The sequence below is a fragment of the Oryzias latipes genome, chromosome 18 (assembly GCF_002234675.1).
Source record: "Oryzias latipes chromosome 18, ASM223467v1".
Classification (NCBI taxonomy): domain Eukaryota; kingdom Metazoa; phylum Chordata; class Actinopteri; order Beloniformes; family Adrianichthyidae; genus Oryzias; species Oryzias latipes.
In genome coordinates this window covers 22,130,208-22,143,593 of record NC_019876.2, presented here as the reverse complement: position 1 = coordinate 22,143,593, position 13,386 = coordinate 22,130,208, and the positions used below count along the sequence as shown (strand labels likewise).

General features: G+C 43.6%; 1 protein-coding gene across 4 annotated transcripts; it reads right to left on the bottom strand.

The window, feature by feature from the left end:
• Positions 1-1,458: 1,458 nt before the first annotated feature.
• Positions 1,459-12,848, bottom strand: LOC101163114 (heterogeneous nuclear ribonucleoprotein C). Of its 4 annotated transcripts, none has more exons than XM_020711745.2 (11): positions 12,715-12,848; positions 11,209-11,242; positions 6,570-6,721; positions 5,700-5,741; positions 5,067-5,338; positions 4,710-4,782; positions 4,576-4,623; positions 3,921-4,090; positions 3,614-3,727; positions 3,380-3,531; positions 1,459-2,119 (listed from the first exon to the last, which is right to left on the bottom strand). In XM_020711745.2, exons 4-11 carry the CDS (start codon positions 5,702-5,704, stop codon positions 2,030-2,032), a joined length of 924 nt encoding a protein of 307 aa, XP_020567404.1. In that variant the 5' UTR covers positions 5,705-5,741; positions 6,570-6,721; positions 11,209-11,242; positions 12,715-12,848; the 3' UTR covers positions 1,459-2,029. The 4 variants fall into 4 exon arrangements, with proteins under 4 accessions (XP_020567404.1, XP_020567405.1, XP_004080008.1 ...); XM_020711746.2 differs by lacking the exon at positions 6,570-6,721 and having other exon boundaries at positions 1,459-1,832; positions 2,009-2,119; XM_004079960.4 differs by lacking the exon at positions 6,570-6,721.
• Positions 12,849-13,386: the final 538 nt, after the last annotated feature.

Below are 13,386 nucleotides of genomic sequence, written 5' to 3'. Positions count from 1 at the left end.
TGCAGCGTCACGGAAAAATGGCGACTGAATCGATTTTGTTTTGTTAGAGCCAGAAGTGAACCATTTTCTATGGGTGACGTCACACTCAGTCAGTCCAGTTCTCTTTTGCAGTCACATTTCTTCAGATGCAGCACTTTTTACACCAACAAAATACAATGAAGCATCACAAACATGGCGGAGACAGGATTGTAGTCTGGGCTCCATCAGTGACATGGGGAGTCGACGGCGAGGGGGTTTGGCAAAGCCCCGCAGAACCACTAAAGTGCAAATAAATCTGTTTTAGACCTGGACTTTTAAAGAGAATCCCCCTCAAACCCCTGAAGGATGTTCAGATTTGGTTTTATCCTAAAGCCTGAATAAATAATTGAGATTCAACAGAATAAATTCTGAACCGTTTGGTTTGTGATTTGCAGAGCCCTCCGTGTCTTTGAGCTCGTGATCATCACCGGGGAGAAGCAGCTGGATCATTCATTAATGTTTGAGCATCTGCAGCCCCCCCTCTTCAGGTGCTTCTTCTCTGAACCAGGAGCTGATGAAGGTGAAATCCAGAACCTCCTCCTGGACTGCACTGGTCTAATAAAAGGGTCTTCGGAATTCCTTTCTCCTTAATCCAGCTGACAGCATGACTGAAGGCTCATGAAGACAGTTTGTGTCTCCTGGGGGGTGAAATGCTGCAGTGCTCTCCTCCTTCGTCACACCAAGAAATCTTTTCCACTCTTTCCATCATCTCTCCATCTATTCTCTGCTTCTTCCATCTGTGTTGTGTCCGCTCATCCGTCCATCAGGATCTCTACATCCACATCCTCAATCTCCCTACCCTCAAACCCCCCCTGACGGTGGATGTTTCTGTCATCTGATGGGTCCTTCAGTATAGGTAGCTTACCTAAGAGACAAGCGGGGAGCTTCTCAAAGGATCTGTGGATTTTGACATCTGGTGTCTGCTTTGGGTGGTGTACTGTGGGGGTGGGGTGGGGGGGTCGACATATCGCAATATTTATTTGGCGTTATTTGTATCGATTTAAGATGCTGTCAAGACTATATTTAAGTATTTATAGGCACCCTTCAGCGTCTGACTCTCGTTTTACACATAAACCCCCGACTGCTAGGTGGCAGCAGAGCCCACTGAGCCTCTTTAAGCCGCTCTCCACCGCACAAGACCTGGAGAACCAGCTCATGTTGCATATTCAGCCAGTCTCCCGGTTTTTCTTATGAGACAGGCCCCACCCACAGAACCTTACTGGTAAAGGTACATTCATTTTTTTTTTTTTTTCTCACACTGAAAAATACTTTGTTGTAAAAATCGGCAAATATTCCCTTTAAGAACAAATATTTATTTACCAAACAGTCTTTTGTGATCCACTACCAATAAATTCTCTGCACTTCCTGCTGAAATAAAACCTCGTCTCCTGGGCAACGAGCACTTCCTGCTTCTGAAAAGTCAATAAAACTGCAAGAGTCTTCTTTTTCTAAGAGTTTATTTAGTCTTTTCTCCACAACTAACACACAGTAGAGCACGTGAAGGATTATCTGCATGACCACTTGTAATGAAAATTTAAGGATGGAAGTGGCTTGTTCAGCCAGCCTCCGTATATTTCACTCAGACTTCGAGGAACAGCGAGGAGAACGTGTGCAAAGGTTTCAATGTGGCGACACGTTTACCAGCAATCCTCTGTGCAGCTGAGCGACCAACAGGGGCAAACATGCAGACTGGAAATGGGGGGGGGACGAATAGAAACACCTTGGGAGAGGGGACGCCGTGGACAGGAGGCGCAACAGAAGCTCTCCTTCAAGTCTTTGCAGTAAAATGCTGCCATCTGCTGGTCAGAATGCAGCTAACAGCAGGGGTAAAAGAAGAAATATCAGGCTGCAGCATGAGAGCAGTCTAAATATTTTTTTTTCCACAGTCATGAAAAAGTAAAGAAAAAAGTGTTTACAATTACAGTGAACTGAATGTAAAAACAAATGTCCGGTCATCCAGCAGAAATGAAAGAACAGATCTGTCACATACTGGTTTATCAGTGCGGCACATTCAGGATTCGTCTCCGTTGGAACTGTTGCCGTCATCCTCCCCTTCCTCCTGCTCCTCTTCCTCGTCGTCCTCTCTGCGTCTGTTCTTCACCTGCACACAGAGAGCAGTGACAGTGGACAGATGTTAGCCTCACATCTGGCGCCCACAAACACCTGAAGGCTGAGGTGTGGTCAGAGACGAAGAGCAGAAACTTTCATCCCAGTAACTGAGAATGGAAAAAAACAAACAAAGGTCATGGAGGGTGTACAATCATCAGCGCTGAACTCCATCAGGGTCAAAATCACAATTGTGTAAACCAGGGGTCGGCAACCTGTACCTCTCAAAGAGCCATTTGGATCAGTGTCCCACTGAGATGAAGGCACTAGGCGTGTTAGAAAAAATGTTTTTGCTGATATATCGTATCGCAATAGTTCATTTGGCAATACTTGTATTGATTCAAAATGCTGTCAGGATATTTATTTAATTATTTATTTTCTTTATGAGCGTGATGTTTCCTTTGATCTTTTGTCCATTTTCCACTACTTTGAATAGACGTTTCTGTCAGTCAAACACCCAGACTTAAGATGAGTGAGAAGATGGAAACAAATTCACTTTGATGTAGCCTCCTGTCTATTTTTTCTTCTTCTTTAAATCCAGTAAACCCAATAAATTATCTTAATTTTATGGATGAAGCAGCAGTTAGTCTGTTTCGCGTCTGGAATCATAAGCGGTGAGTCTAAGCCCCGCCCCCGCCTCTCTACCTGTTTGTTGTTTTCCCCCGCGTGCACGCTGGAGGGGGGGGTCCAGCGTGTTCTACAGACATACGGTCATCATAGCATTTTACGTGGACATGGGTGGTCTTAGTTTAGGGGGGAAAAAAAGGCTTTTTTTGGCGTTCATGTGTCCCCTACAAGATCACCACTGACTGTCTTTCCAGAAAACTTTCCATCCCATAACAGACTATGGCCGGCGTTCACAGCTGCAGACACGCCCCCTCCGCGGTCACACTGCTCTCTTCCTCCTGGCTGCTCGCTCTACCTGACGGTGTTAAAGAAACCACGACAATCTGAGAACATGATGGTTATTTTACAAAAAACACAGTGAGCCGCAGCACAGGGAGGAAAGAGCCGCCGGTTGCCGACCCCTGCTCTAAAAGCATAGGAGGCTCCGCCCAACAGCAGAGTGCTCCTTGGGGGTGGAGCCTCTGTCTTAGTGGAGTTAGGTTTGCAATATTGGTGTGTTTCTGTTCATTCAGGTTCAACTGTGACGACACGTTCTGACCACAGAGAAGACAGGCTGTGATATTTAGGGTCAATCCTGCAGTCGGGTTCTGGACCAGACAAAAACATCTGAATCAAAAAAAAAAGAAACCTCGTCTTCGTCATCCAGCAGATCTGCATCCTCCTCGGAGTCGTTCAGCTCCTGGCTCTCCCTGTCTCTCTTCAGGCTGCCCTCCTTCTTACTGGAGGTGGATGAGTGGACGGGGGACACCTCCCCGGGCTCCGGTTTGGAGCTCCTGGTCTCTGAAAGGAGAAGGGTGGGGGAAGAGCATGACGTAACGCTAGAAACGGTGTTGTGTTCTGTTAGCTGCTAGGACTTCCTCACCAAACTTGCGGTTGTGCTCCTTCTCCATGCGCTCCAGGCTCTCCAGCAGGAAGTCCAGCTTGTGTTTGATCTGTGTCAGCTCCCTCTTCACGGTCTGCAGGTCGGTGCTCCTCACTGAGGGTACAAAGCGCCACCAAACACGGTGAGGATCACTAACTGCAGCAAAGACGTGTTGTGAGTTTTCCAGCAGTGTGTGAAATGTCCTGCTGTGGAGGGTCCAAAAACCTGTGCTAGATCCTGAAAACAGCACCAAAACCGCTTCTCTTTCTGCAACCCAACCTGAACCAGTAGCCCTAACAAAAGGCACCTGTGTGTGAAGCCCTCTGGCTGCTCCTGCAGGAGGAGGTGAAGGCCGTCTTGCTTCGCCGGCTCCCTCCGCTGCTCAGACTGACCCTGGGACGCTTCGAGGAGATGATGGCGCGGGACAGCGGCGGCTGAGGAGGTGGGGCGGGGACTCGCGGCTGGTAGGAGTACATTCTGTGTACAGATTGAGAAAGCGCTAATGGAGTCAACTGTAAAATGTTTGGACTTAATGTAATCAAACTAATAAAGATTATTGGGCTTTTTAATGCTCTTGTGGCATTTTTCTGATGACGGAGGACATTTATAAAGAACAAAAAAGTATTTATTTATTCAAATTGTAATTCAGGAGCAGTTGGGGGAAAAAAAGCAGTTTATAAAAGATCTTTTTTTGTGAAAACACGCAAGTTCCTTGCTCCACAAATGAAAAGGAAAGGGGGGACGGAGTTGCTCTGGGCCACGTCCCGCTCACAACTCAGAGGTGAATTTCCAAAGAACTACTGCCTCTCCTGAAACTATGTCCTAGAAAATGCTAAAAATAATATACGGTAATCATTACCACCAAGAAAACTTTTAAAATAGCTCAAAAGCTGATCGGAGATAAAAACATCTGGAACCTTGAAGGAGAAAACTTGGGTCCAGACTGAGCAAAGAAAGCTCACCTGTCGTAATAATCTCTTTGGAAGTCGTAGTCCAACTCTAGAGTCGAGCTGCAGGAAAGTGAAGAAGAAAACCATGATGGATTCTGTTTCTCCATCTTGAAGCTGGCTCCTGCGTATTGGTTCGAGTGACGCACCTGAACATATCACCTGCAGATCGCTTCATGGTCTTCGGCCTGTGAGGCTTCGGCTCTCCGGCCAAGTTGATGTCTGAGAAGGAGAAAAAACCGTGTTGATAAATCGAACTTCTACAATAGAAAAGAATTCTGGTCTGATCAGAAGCTCCATTTCATGAAATTTTAGTTTTACCGCCACTAGGTGGCAGCAGAGTGGTTCCAGCACTCTGGAGAGCAGCATACAAAAAAAAAGCAAGCTCCAGGCCCAGCCCCTGAGGGACCCCGTCCTGTTCCAATTTTATCTTGGAACAGGTAACTACATGTATCAGTTGTGATTGGACAGTAAAGTGAAAACTGCAGCTAGCGGCACGAGCTCACCGAGAGCCTGTCCGGCGAGGACGCGGCCATCCTCGCCGCCCACGGCCGCCCTGGCGTTCCTCTCGTTCAGGTACTGGACGAAGGCGTAGCCTTTGTGGACGGAGCAGCCCACGACCTTGCCGTATTTGGAGAAGATGGCCTCCACGTCGGCCTTGGTGACAAGCAGGGTGTTGAGGTTCCCCACGAAGACTCTGGAATTGAGAGAGCGAGGGTCGTTCTTGTTGGTCACGTTGCTGCTGAACATCAGGCTGGAGGCGGAGGACGAGGACCAGCTGGGGGGGAAGCAGCCAAGAAGAGGTGCTATTAGAAACTCAGAGACTCTTCTGTTTTGGATCAACATCACTAAATAAAATTCTAAAGCATATTTTAACTTTTCTCTGCAGTTATTTTCCAGACAGAAAAAGGCAGATGGATGCGCCACAAAAACAACAATAAAGCTAGAAAATCTATGTGTTTACAGTCAAATGAATGTTTATTCATTATGAAGAGTCAAATGAAGCTTTCACGTGTGCATTAAAGTGTCTCAGCTTCCTGAGACACTTTAAGAAGACCTTAGTCAAACGATGCAAGTCACTGACCACAGACCAGACAAAACTGGAGGTTGGATCTTGCTTTTTTGCAAAAAACACTCACTTCATTGTGCCTGTGGGGGGGTGGGGGGCTGCCGATCGTCTGCTGCAGAGAAGATGGACATGAAAAATATGTGAGCATGAGGACAGAAAGCTCTGTGCAGCCAGGGGTGTGACGACAACCGCATCACCATGGTGATGCGGTTGCAGCCAGGGGTGTGACGACAACCGCACCACCATGGTGATGGCCGCATCCCCACACTTTTTCTTTTTTGAAAGTTTTTTTTTTTTTTTAAAGTTCTGCATATGGTGCGTGATTGGAACTATGATAAACACATTAAACACATTCATCTTTGCTGACAATTTACTTTTTCTGCTAGTCCTGTGTTCAGACTTCAAGGGTTTCTGGAGGAAACCTATTAGTGTTCTCCTTCACTCCCTCTACGCTGCACACGGCGCTCCCTCAACTCACACGCGTGCGGTTTCAGCAGCACACTTCCTCATTCTACAACAGAATTTTCCGTCTCCCGAGGAAATACAACAAATTTACTGCGTTCTAAGTATTCATTTCCATTACAAGCTGCGTGCGTTCTTAAGTGCGCGACACAGCCGCCCGCTGGAGGATTTTGTGTGTGTGTGTGGGGGGGGGGGGGGGGGGGGGTATTACAGTTCTCCTTCACTCTGTAACACCAAACATGAACGTGCACTGTTACAGTGTGATGAATATCACTACATGTTTTGTTTGGGAACTATTTTGTGCAGCGCAACGTTAGGTGTCTGTATAAACAAAGGTGGAGCCTCCTGCCCCGCGTTCTTCATGGGTGTCAGGCTTCATGGCTACGGGAAAGGTGACAAAGTGTCTGCAGTCTGTTTATTAATGAGCAATATATAATATTCTGAGATGTCTGTACCAGAGGGCACAGGTGAAACTCACGTGCAGCTAGAGAGCAGTCGTCTGCAGAACAATCAATCGCAGTTAACCGCGACACCGCGCCCCCTGCTGGTTCATCACTGCGGTGATCAAAAATCCCACACCATCACAGGTCTATGGGCAGCAACGTGTATGTGGTCCTAAACCTGCTGGTACTACAAAACATGTGACATGAAGGTGGATTCCCGCCCTCCAATCCACAGCAGATCCTCCTATGACGGACTTTGCAGCTCCTTCAAGCTCTCACCAAACATTTAGGTATGAATGTTTTATGAAGGCTTCACATCTTTCAGAAACTGTGTTCTTGGAGAACCCTGAACGTCTTGCTCTGATACCTTTTTTAACATGTTCTTGCTTATCCTCCTTTTTTCCATATTTCTTTATAGCAAGTTATTCCAGTAATAAACATCAGATGCCTCAGTAAGGGTAAGTGGTTCCCGCTGGCCCCCACAGCGGGACCTTTGCCAGATTCTCCCGAGTCTCCTTTCAGTGGAAGGGGTGTGTCCTAACAAGTTCATTCCTGATTTGCAACAGTAGTTGCCATAGAAACGTAGATTCAGACCGACTCGGACCAATCGGTGCTTACTGACCCCGTCTGGCTCCAATGGCGGCATCCATATTGCAGCAAAATGACAACAGAATTGATCTTATTTTGTTGAAGCCGGAAGTTTCTGAGTGACATCACACTCACCCAGTCCAGTTCTCAGCCAACGGTAAAAATCTCGTGAATCTTGCTCCAAACTTTTTTTCCCATCCTTGTCCCATCTAACAGCTGAGCAAACAGATAAGAGCTGAAGGCCTCTTTTATTGGACATGTTTCACTGTTACAGCAGCAGGTTATGAATCCTCTGATTCCCAATGTGTATTTTTGTATAAACCCCTTTTGTAATTTAGGCTAAACTTGATTTATTTTATATGCTTAATATTTGTAATTGTTTTTTGTTGGACCGGACAGAGAAGAAGATGGAAGAGAGGGATGGGGGGGGCATAAGAAAGGGGGAAAAAACGGGGTTTAAGGAAACAGAGGGATAATTATAGAGGGGGGGGGGGGTGGAATCATAAAGCAGTAAGCAACAAGTTGCTGGACGTTTATAACCGTTACTGTCAATTCAGTTTTATTTATATAGCCCAATATTACAACACAGTTCTTAAATGGCTTCACTCATTGTACAAAACATAAATTATCAAAACATCAGTTATAAAATACAATAATTGATTGCTAACCTAAACTGACCATCCCTGCCTTTAGACCCTCCTCAGTAGGTCAGGTGTGAGTGTGAGTCTAAGGCTGCGTTCACACCAAACGCGTTTTGCGTTGGCCGCCTCTCCTTCACCGCACGGCGAATTCTGTGCTTTCTGCCCGACCACTTATGTGTTCATAAGATCGCCGCCGCGGCCGCGTGGAGCTGCCAGCTAATGTTTTCGCCTGATTGCTACATGGAGCGGTGTCTGTGTCCATCTCCTTTACTATGCATAGAAAACACGGATGAGGCTGAGAGATCATGCTTATTCATTTTGAAGAGCTCTACAAAAACATCAGCATCAGGTCTCCATGATTGTTCTCCCCGTCCAGTGAGCTTCTCTCCTGCTGCTGTGTCTAAACGACTGCTACTTCCGTGGTCTTTGCGTGTCTTTTTGACCGAGTGTGAAGGCTTGCTGTCCCGCATTAACCTGAGACAGAAAAATTCAAACCAGAATACATTCAAGGGACCTTTTTTGGTTTTTGTTGTCTCCATGAAAAGAAAAAATATGTAGTTCAAGAGGCCGATAAGGCAGACTTTCCATCCGGCAGCAGCTCTCTGTCTGGCCGCAAGCTTGCATCATGGGAGCCGCAAAGCGAGATCAATCGCTCCAGCTCCATCGGTCCTGAGACAGGCGGGTATACGGGATGGGTTCCTGAAACCCCCCTGCCCCGAAAAGGATCCAGCGGGTTAAGAAAATGAATAGAAGTTCAGCAGAACTATGGATTGATTCATTATATTGGATGTGTTTTCTACTCGCTGTGATTGGATGTCACTGAAACTGTCGCATTTCCAAGGTTGAGTCCCTGATTGGTTCCTGCTACACGACGACCTCCCTCTGGCCCACCGCGTCACTAAAATCTACCTCAGACCTGCGTCTGTACTATTGACTTCACATTGAAACTGGCCGCCACACAAATTGCGTAACTTCCCATTAAATCGTCACATAAAAGCATGTAAAAATGTGCACAATACAACTACAGATCACACATATTTATGCATACAATCTATCATCACATGTAAAGCTTTTTATTCAGTCACGCATTTGTGCAACGGTGAGCTGACACCTGTGCTCAGGTGAGTGTTTATGTTCTGCTGGGTGGCTGCTGTAGAATAACAGGGAGAGTGCCCGGCCGTCCCCACACCAAGACCCCTGCCGACGCAGCAGTGGTAGCCAGGACCTCAACACCCACACGGTACAGCAGATAGAGGTCCAGCCTTTCTTTTTACATCTCTATTCTGATATATGAAAGAATTGATGTCATATAATTTCAGCCGGGCACAAACTGCAACAGTAATTTCTCCTCAATGATCAATTTTCAAACAGTCGACACTAAAGTGAAGATAAAAGGAACGCCATCCATTCGTCACGATCAAGTCCAGGTCCCTGATTGGTCAAAGTTCAACCTGGTTTAACTTGCAATGCGCGTTTTGTACGTAGAGCCCAAAAATGGTCTTTAAAATGTGTTTAACACGGGACGTAACACAAGTTTTGACCACAAGGCAAAAAAATCACTATTCACTGAAAGTGGCCACTTGAATGTCTTGCTGACTGAATGACTTTTTGACTATATTTATAGATCACATACTGTATTATCTTTTTATGATTAATATTCACCTAAAAAAATTGACATACATCTAGATGCATCGCTCACTGATTATCCAGGTGAAGTCATTTAATGTGCCGTTTCCTTTTTTTACATTCTGCCTCAGTTGAACTGCATCAACGATGGACATTGCAGACAAATTCATCTTTTTAGGTTGAACAACTTTCAGAATCAGACTGATCAATACGTTTGACACCGCTGTAGCTGCAGCCGTTTTTCTTCACCTTTTACAAATATTCACCGCTGTCATCGGGAACTTGCTTCTGTTTATTTAGCCTCTAAGATAAGACGTACGGAACAATTCAAGTTTATGTTGAAATGATTCCACTTCAACTAATTAACATCCAGCAGATATTTGAAAGGTTGGATCAAACCTTTTCAGTTTTATTTTTCCCTTGTTGCATCATTTTTGACATGTTTTCAGACAAAGCGCTAACTGTTTGAGACACATTTAGGTTTGGAGGGGACAAATTAACAGGTTATGTTTTCTTTTGTAGATGTTATGAACCAAAGCTGGTTAAATGGGGATTTTCATGATCTAAATTGGATCAAAGCCACAGCTGATCCAAATCATTGACTAATAGAAAACACAGCTTTGGTTGTCTTTTTTTTGTCATCACTCTGTAATAATGATTGAAGACGAAGAACAAAGCTCAAACCCTCCCGGAGCTGCAGACCTTAGATAGTAAAATGGTTTATACAATAATGGTGAATTTTGTGGTACACGCATCCTGGATGTACCTTAGGATCCCCTCTTTCTGAAAAGCCTACTTGCCAAAAGAAGAATATATATGTATAGCATTTAAATAACAGTTTTCTTAAGTTAAGAGACTTTGTGTATTAACAGCCCCTTTTGTCACAATTTAGAATATGACCGCCATCTTTACAAATTGCTGCCATTCTTTATTTTTCTTGTGGCAAACATGCATTTGTGGGAGGGGATCATGGTTAATTTGGTGCTTGTACCACAAAGTGCACACTGTCTGATATAGACCTAATCAGATCCTGTACCTGAAGAACATCAGATGCTCTTTTCAGGGAAATCAAAAAGGCGATGTGTGTCTGACATTTAGAGTGGGGCGGGGATCATTCAGTACTTTTCATGTAGTGAAAAACTTATTTTATTCCTGTGACTTTATGACTGTAAAGCCTTAATAAACCTGATCGTGGTGGGAAAGCGCTATGCGAGTATGCACCATGTATGCTCAGATCTTCTGCAGACTCGCCTGGGGGAGGAGGGGTTGGTTCATTTGCCTCTGGGAGGCGGGCTTTAGAAATTATATTCAAAAGCAGAGCTGTGTGTTTGGACTGCGGTTGGTTTTTGCTTGTCCGGTTCTGGTTGGTGCAGATGATGTAATGTTAGCATCTAGTCATGGGGGGAATCAGGAGGAGCTTCGCCATGATTGAGATATCCCTCCTATTTCATTCAGTCTGTGTGTCTGTTGGTGCTTAAACTGTGAATATGGACAGATGTTCCACCAGCAGCACAACATGAACCTTCCTCGTGTGATGCATTCATGAACAAATCAAAAACAGTATCTAGACTTCCTGCTTCGAAAAAATAAAAATGGATGAAGCCATCAGAAAGGAGCCTTCTGTTTCCTGTTTCAGGGTCAAACTTCAGCAAAAGTTCACCTTCTCTCAGGTTCTCATTGAGGAGAGAAAAAAATTCAAAACGAGGACAGATCCAAAAGGCTGATCCGAAAGGTCAGGAGAAATGGAGAACACTAAACACTGCAGGAGCTAAAGGGGCTAAAGGAGAGAAATAGCAACAACAAAAAAGGACCAACTTACGATTCGCTGTGGCTGAAAAAAGGAGCTTCAAAAACTAAAAAAGGGGAAACACAAAAAAGCCATATTAGATTTTAAAAATGGTTCACTAAAACAGATGTGTGAGCAAAAACACCGACTTTCCTTTCCTTCAAAATTCATTAGAAGCGGATTTACATCCAATTAAAAATAATAACAATTGGAATGAAAAAAATAAAGTTCATCAACGTGGAGTGGGAAAAAGTTCATTCTTCAGAATAAAATGCTAACAAAAAGAATTTTTAAAATGTGCTCCAATGCTACCAATCGATTATTTAAATGAGAATGAAAAAAATAAAAGTTCATCAATTTGGAACTGAAGCGGAGCAGCACAGAGCACAGGAAAAAGTTCATTCTTAAGAATAATTGTTTTAAAAACTATTTATTTTTGTTATAGTATAGTTTTGAAAATTCACTCTGATGCTACCCTTCAATTTTAGGGAAAAAAACCAATCCAGATAAAAAGGCAAAACTTTGTCATCTTGGAATTGAAACAGAGCAGCATGGAGAGCAGGAAAAAGTTTAGTCTCAGTAATAAAATGCTAACAACAATCATTTAAAAAAAAGTTTTTATTTATTTTGTGATAATAATGTCCCCTTATGCTTACCCTTCAATAGTATAGTAAAAGTAATAACTGCAACATTTGCGTTTTCCACATATGGCTCAATTCTAAGAATGATCCATGGCTCATTCTTATTCAAAATGTGAATGCAAGAATGTGGGTGAGTATTGGAATAATATTTTAAAAAGTTTCATTTATACTACAGCAGTTTTTTATCTATAGTAAAAACGTCCAGAGTAAATCTGCTGCAGACATGATGAGCAGCATCCCAGCATCCTCCAGGAGACCAGAGGACTTCCTGTTTCAAGTAACATTTTATCCTTTAATTAAACCTTCTCTAAAAGACTGTAATATATATTATAGACTTAAAAACACTCTGCAGGTTGATAAAGTATTTGCAGAAGTGACATAACATTACATGTTTATATATAGCTAACTGTTTGCAGCTCACACGAACAAAAGACACGAGAGGGGACAAAACCTAGATATAAACCTCAATGAAAAGTCAAAAATAAAAATTTGAATTCAGGGATCTACAGCTGTAAAACACCAACGCACAGCTTAAAAAAGAAATGAAAAACGCAAAGCCACAGAATCACTGAATAAAAAATAAAACAAAAAAAAACACTCAGAATCATATCTGTCCATGAATGAACGCTTGCTTTCATGAAAGAACACGATAAGGTTACGTAGATCTGAAAAATGGGGTTCCAAACGGGCCTTTGTGGTAAAAACATCAAAATGGTGCAGAGAAAGCCTCAGAAAGGCCTGTTTCTCTGCAGATTACACAAAATGTACGCCGCGAAAAGCTGCGTGGGAAAACCAACGAGGAAAAAGGCTACAAAAATGAAAACAAAACGTCCCCCGGATGCTTCAGTCAGAACAAAAGTGCCAAAAATGTCTTAAAAACTCCACAAAAAATACTCACCAGGAGTAAAAGACTAAAAATGAGAAGTGGGGTGGGGTTTTTTTCTGGAGAACGTGGATTCCCTCCCGTCCTCTCCCGCTGCTCCACCGAATTCGATCACCTTCAAGCTACCGCTAGACACGAAATGGCGTAGACTCACAGGCTAAAGAGATAAAGCCCGCCCACCGCCGCTGATTGGACTACCTCTGATCCTGCGCCCAGACAGGCCCTGCTCTGATTGGCTGACATGGCTGCCACTTTACAACATGACAACATCCGTCGCTGTCCTTACACGGCGACATGTCGCGAATGTCCATTTGTTTATGTGTGTTTGTAACATTTTTTTCCATTAGGATTTTTACAATTCTATTCTGTTCTATTCTATTTACAATTCAATTACAATTATGTTTTCTTGTTACTAAAGCACTTTAGCAAGTAACTGTAGCATTTTATTTAAAAAAAAATGTGACCTTTGCTGGTAGATCTTTCTCCTTCACAGCCATGTTTTGTGACCAAAACTTAACCAAGGAACGTAGCTAATCAAACCTGAGTCAACCTGAGATTGTCTGAAGAGAAAATGAATAATGACCGAAATAACTACAGTACTGAGTATTGTTTAAACACAATGAGTCATTTATTCATTAATTCAAGTTAGGCAGTCAAAACCAAAATCCATATACAATTTCTTTTAAT

Coding starts and splice junctions, on each gene's coding strand:
- LOC101163114 (XM_020711745.2), bottom strand. Junction 4,783..5,066: donor CCTCGCCGGACAGGCTCTCG/GTGAGCTCGTGC, acceptor TCTCCTTCTCAG/ACATCAACTTGGCCGGAGAG. Junction 4,624..4,709: donor TCTGCAGGTGATATGTTCAG/GTGCGTCACTCG, acceptor ACTTTCCTGCAG/CTCGACTCTAGAGTTGGACT.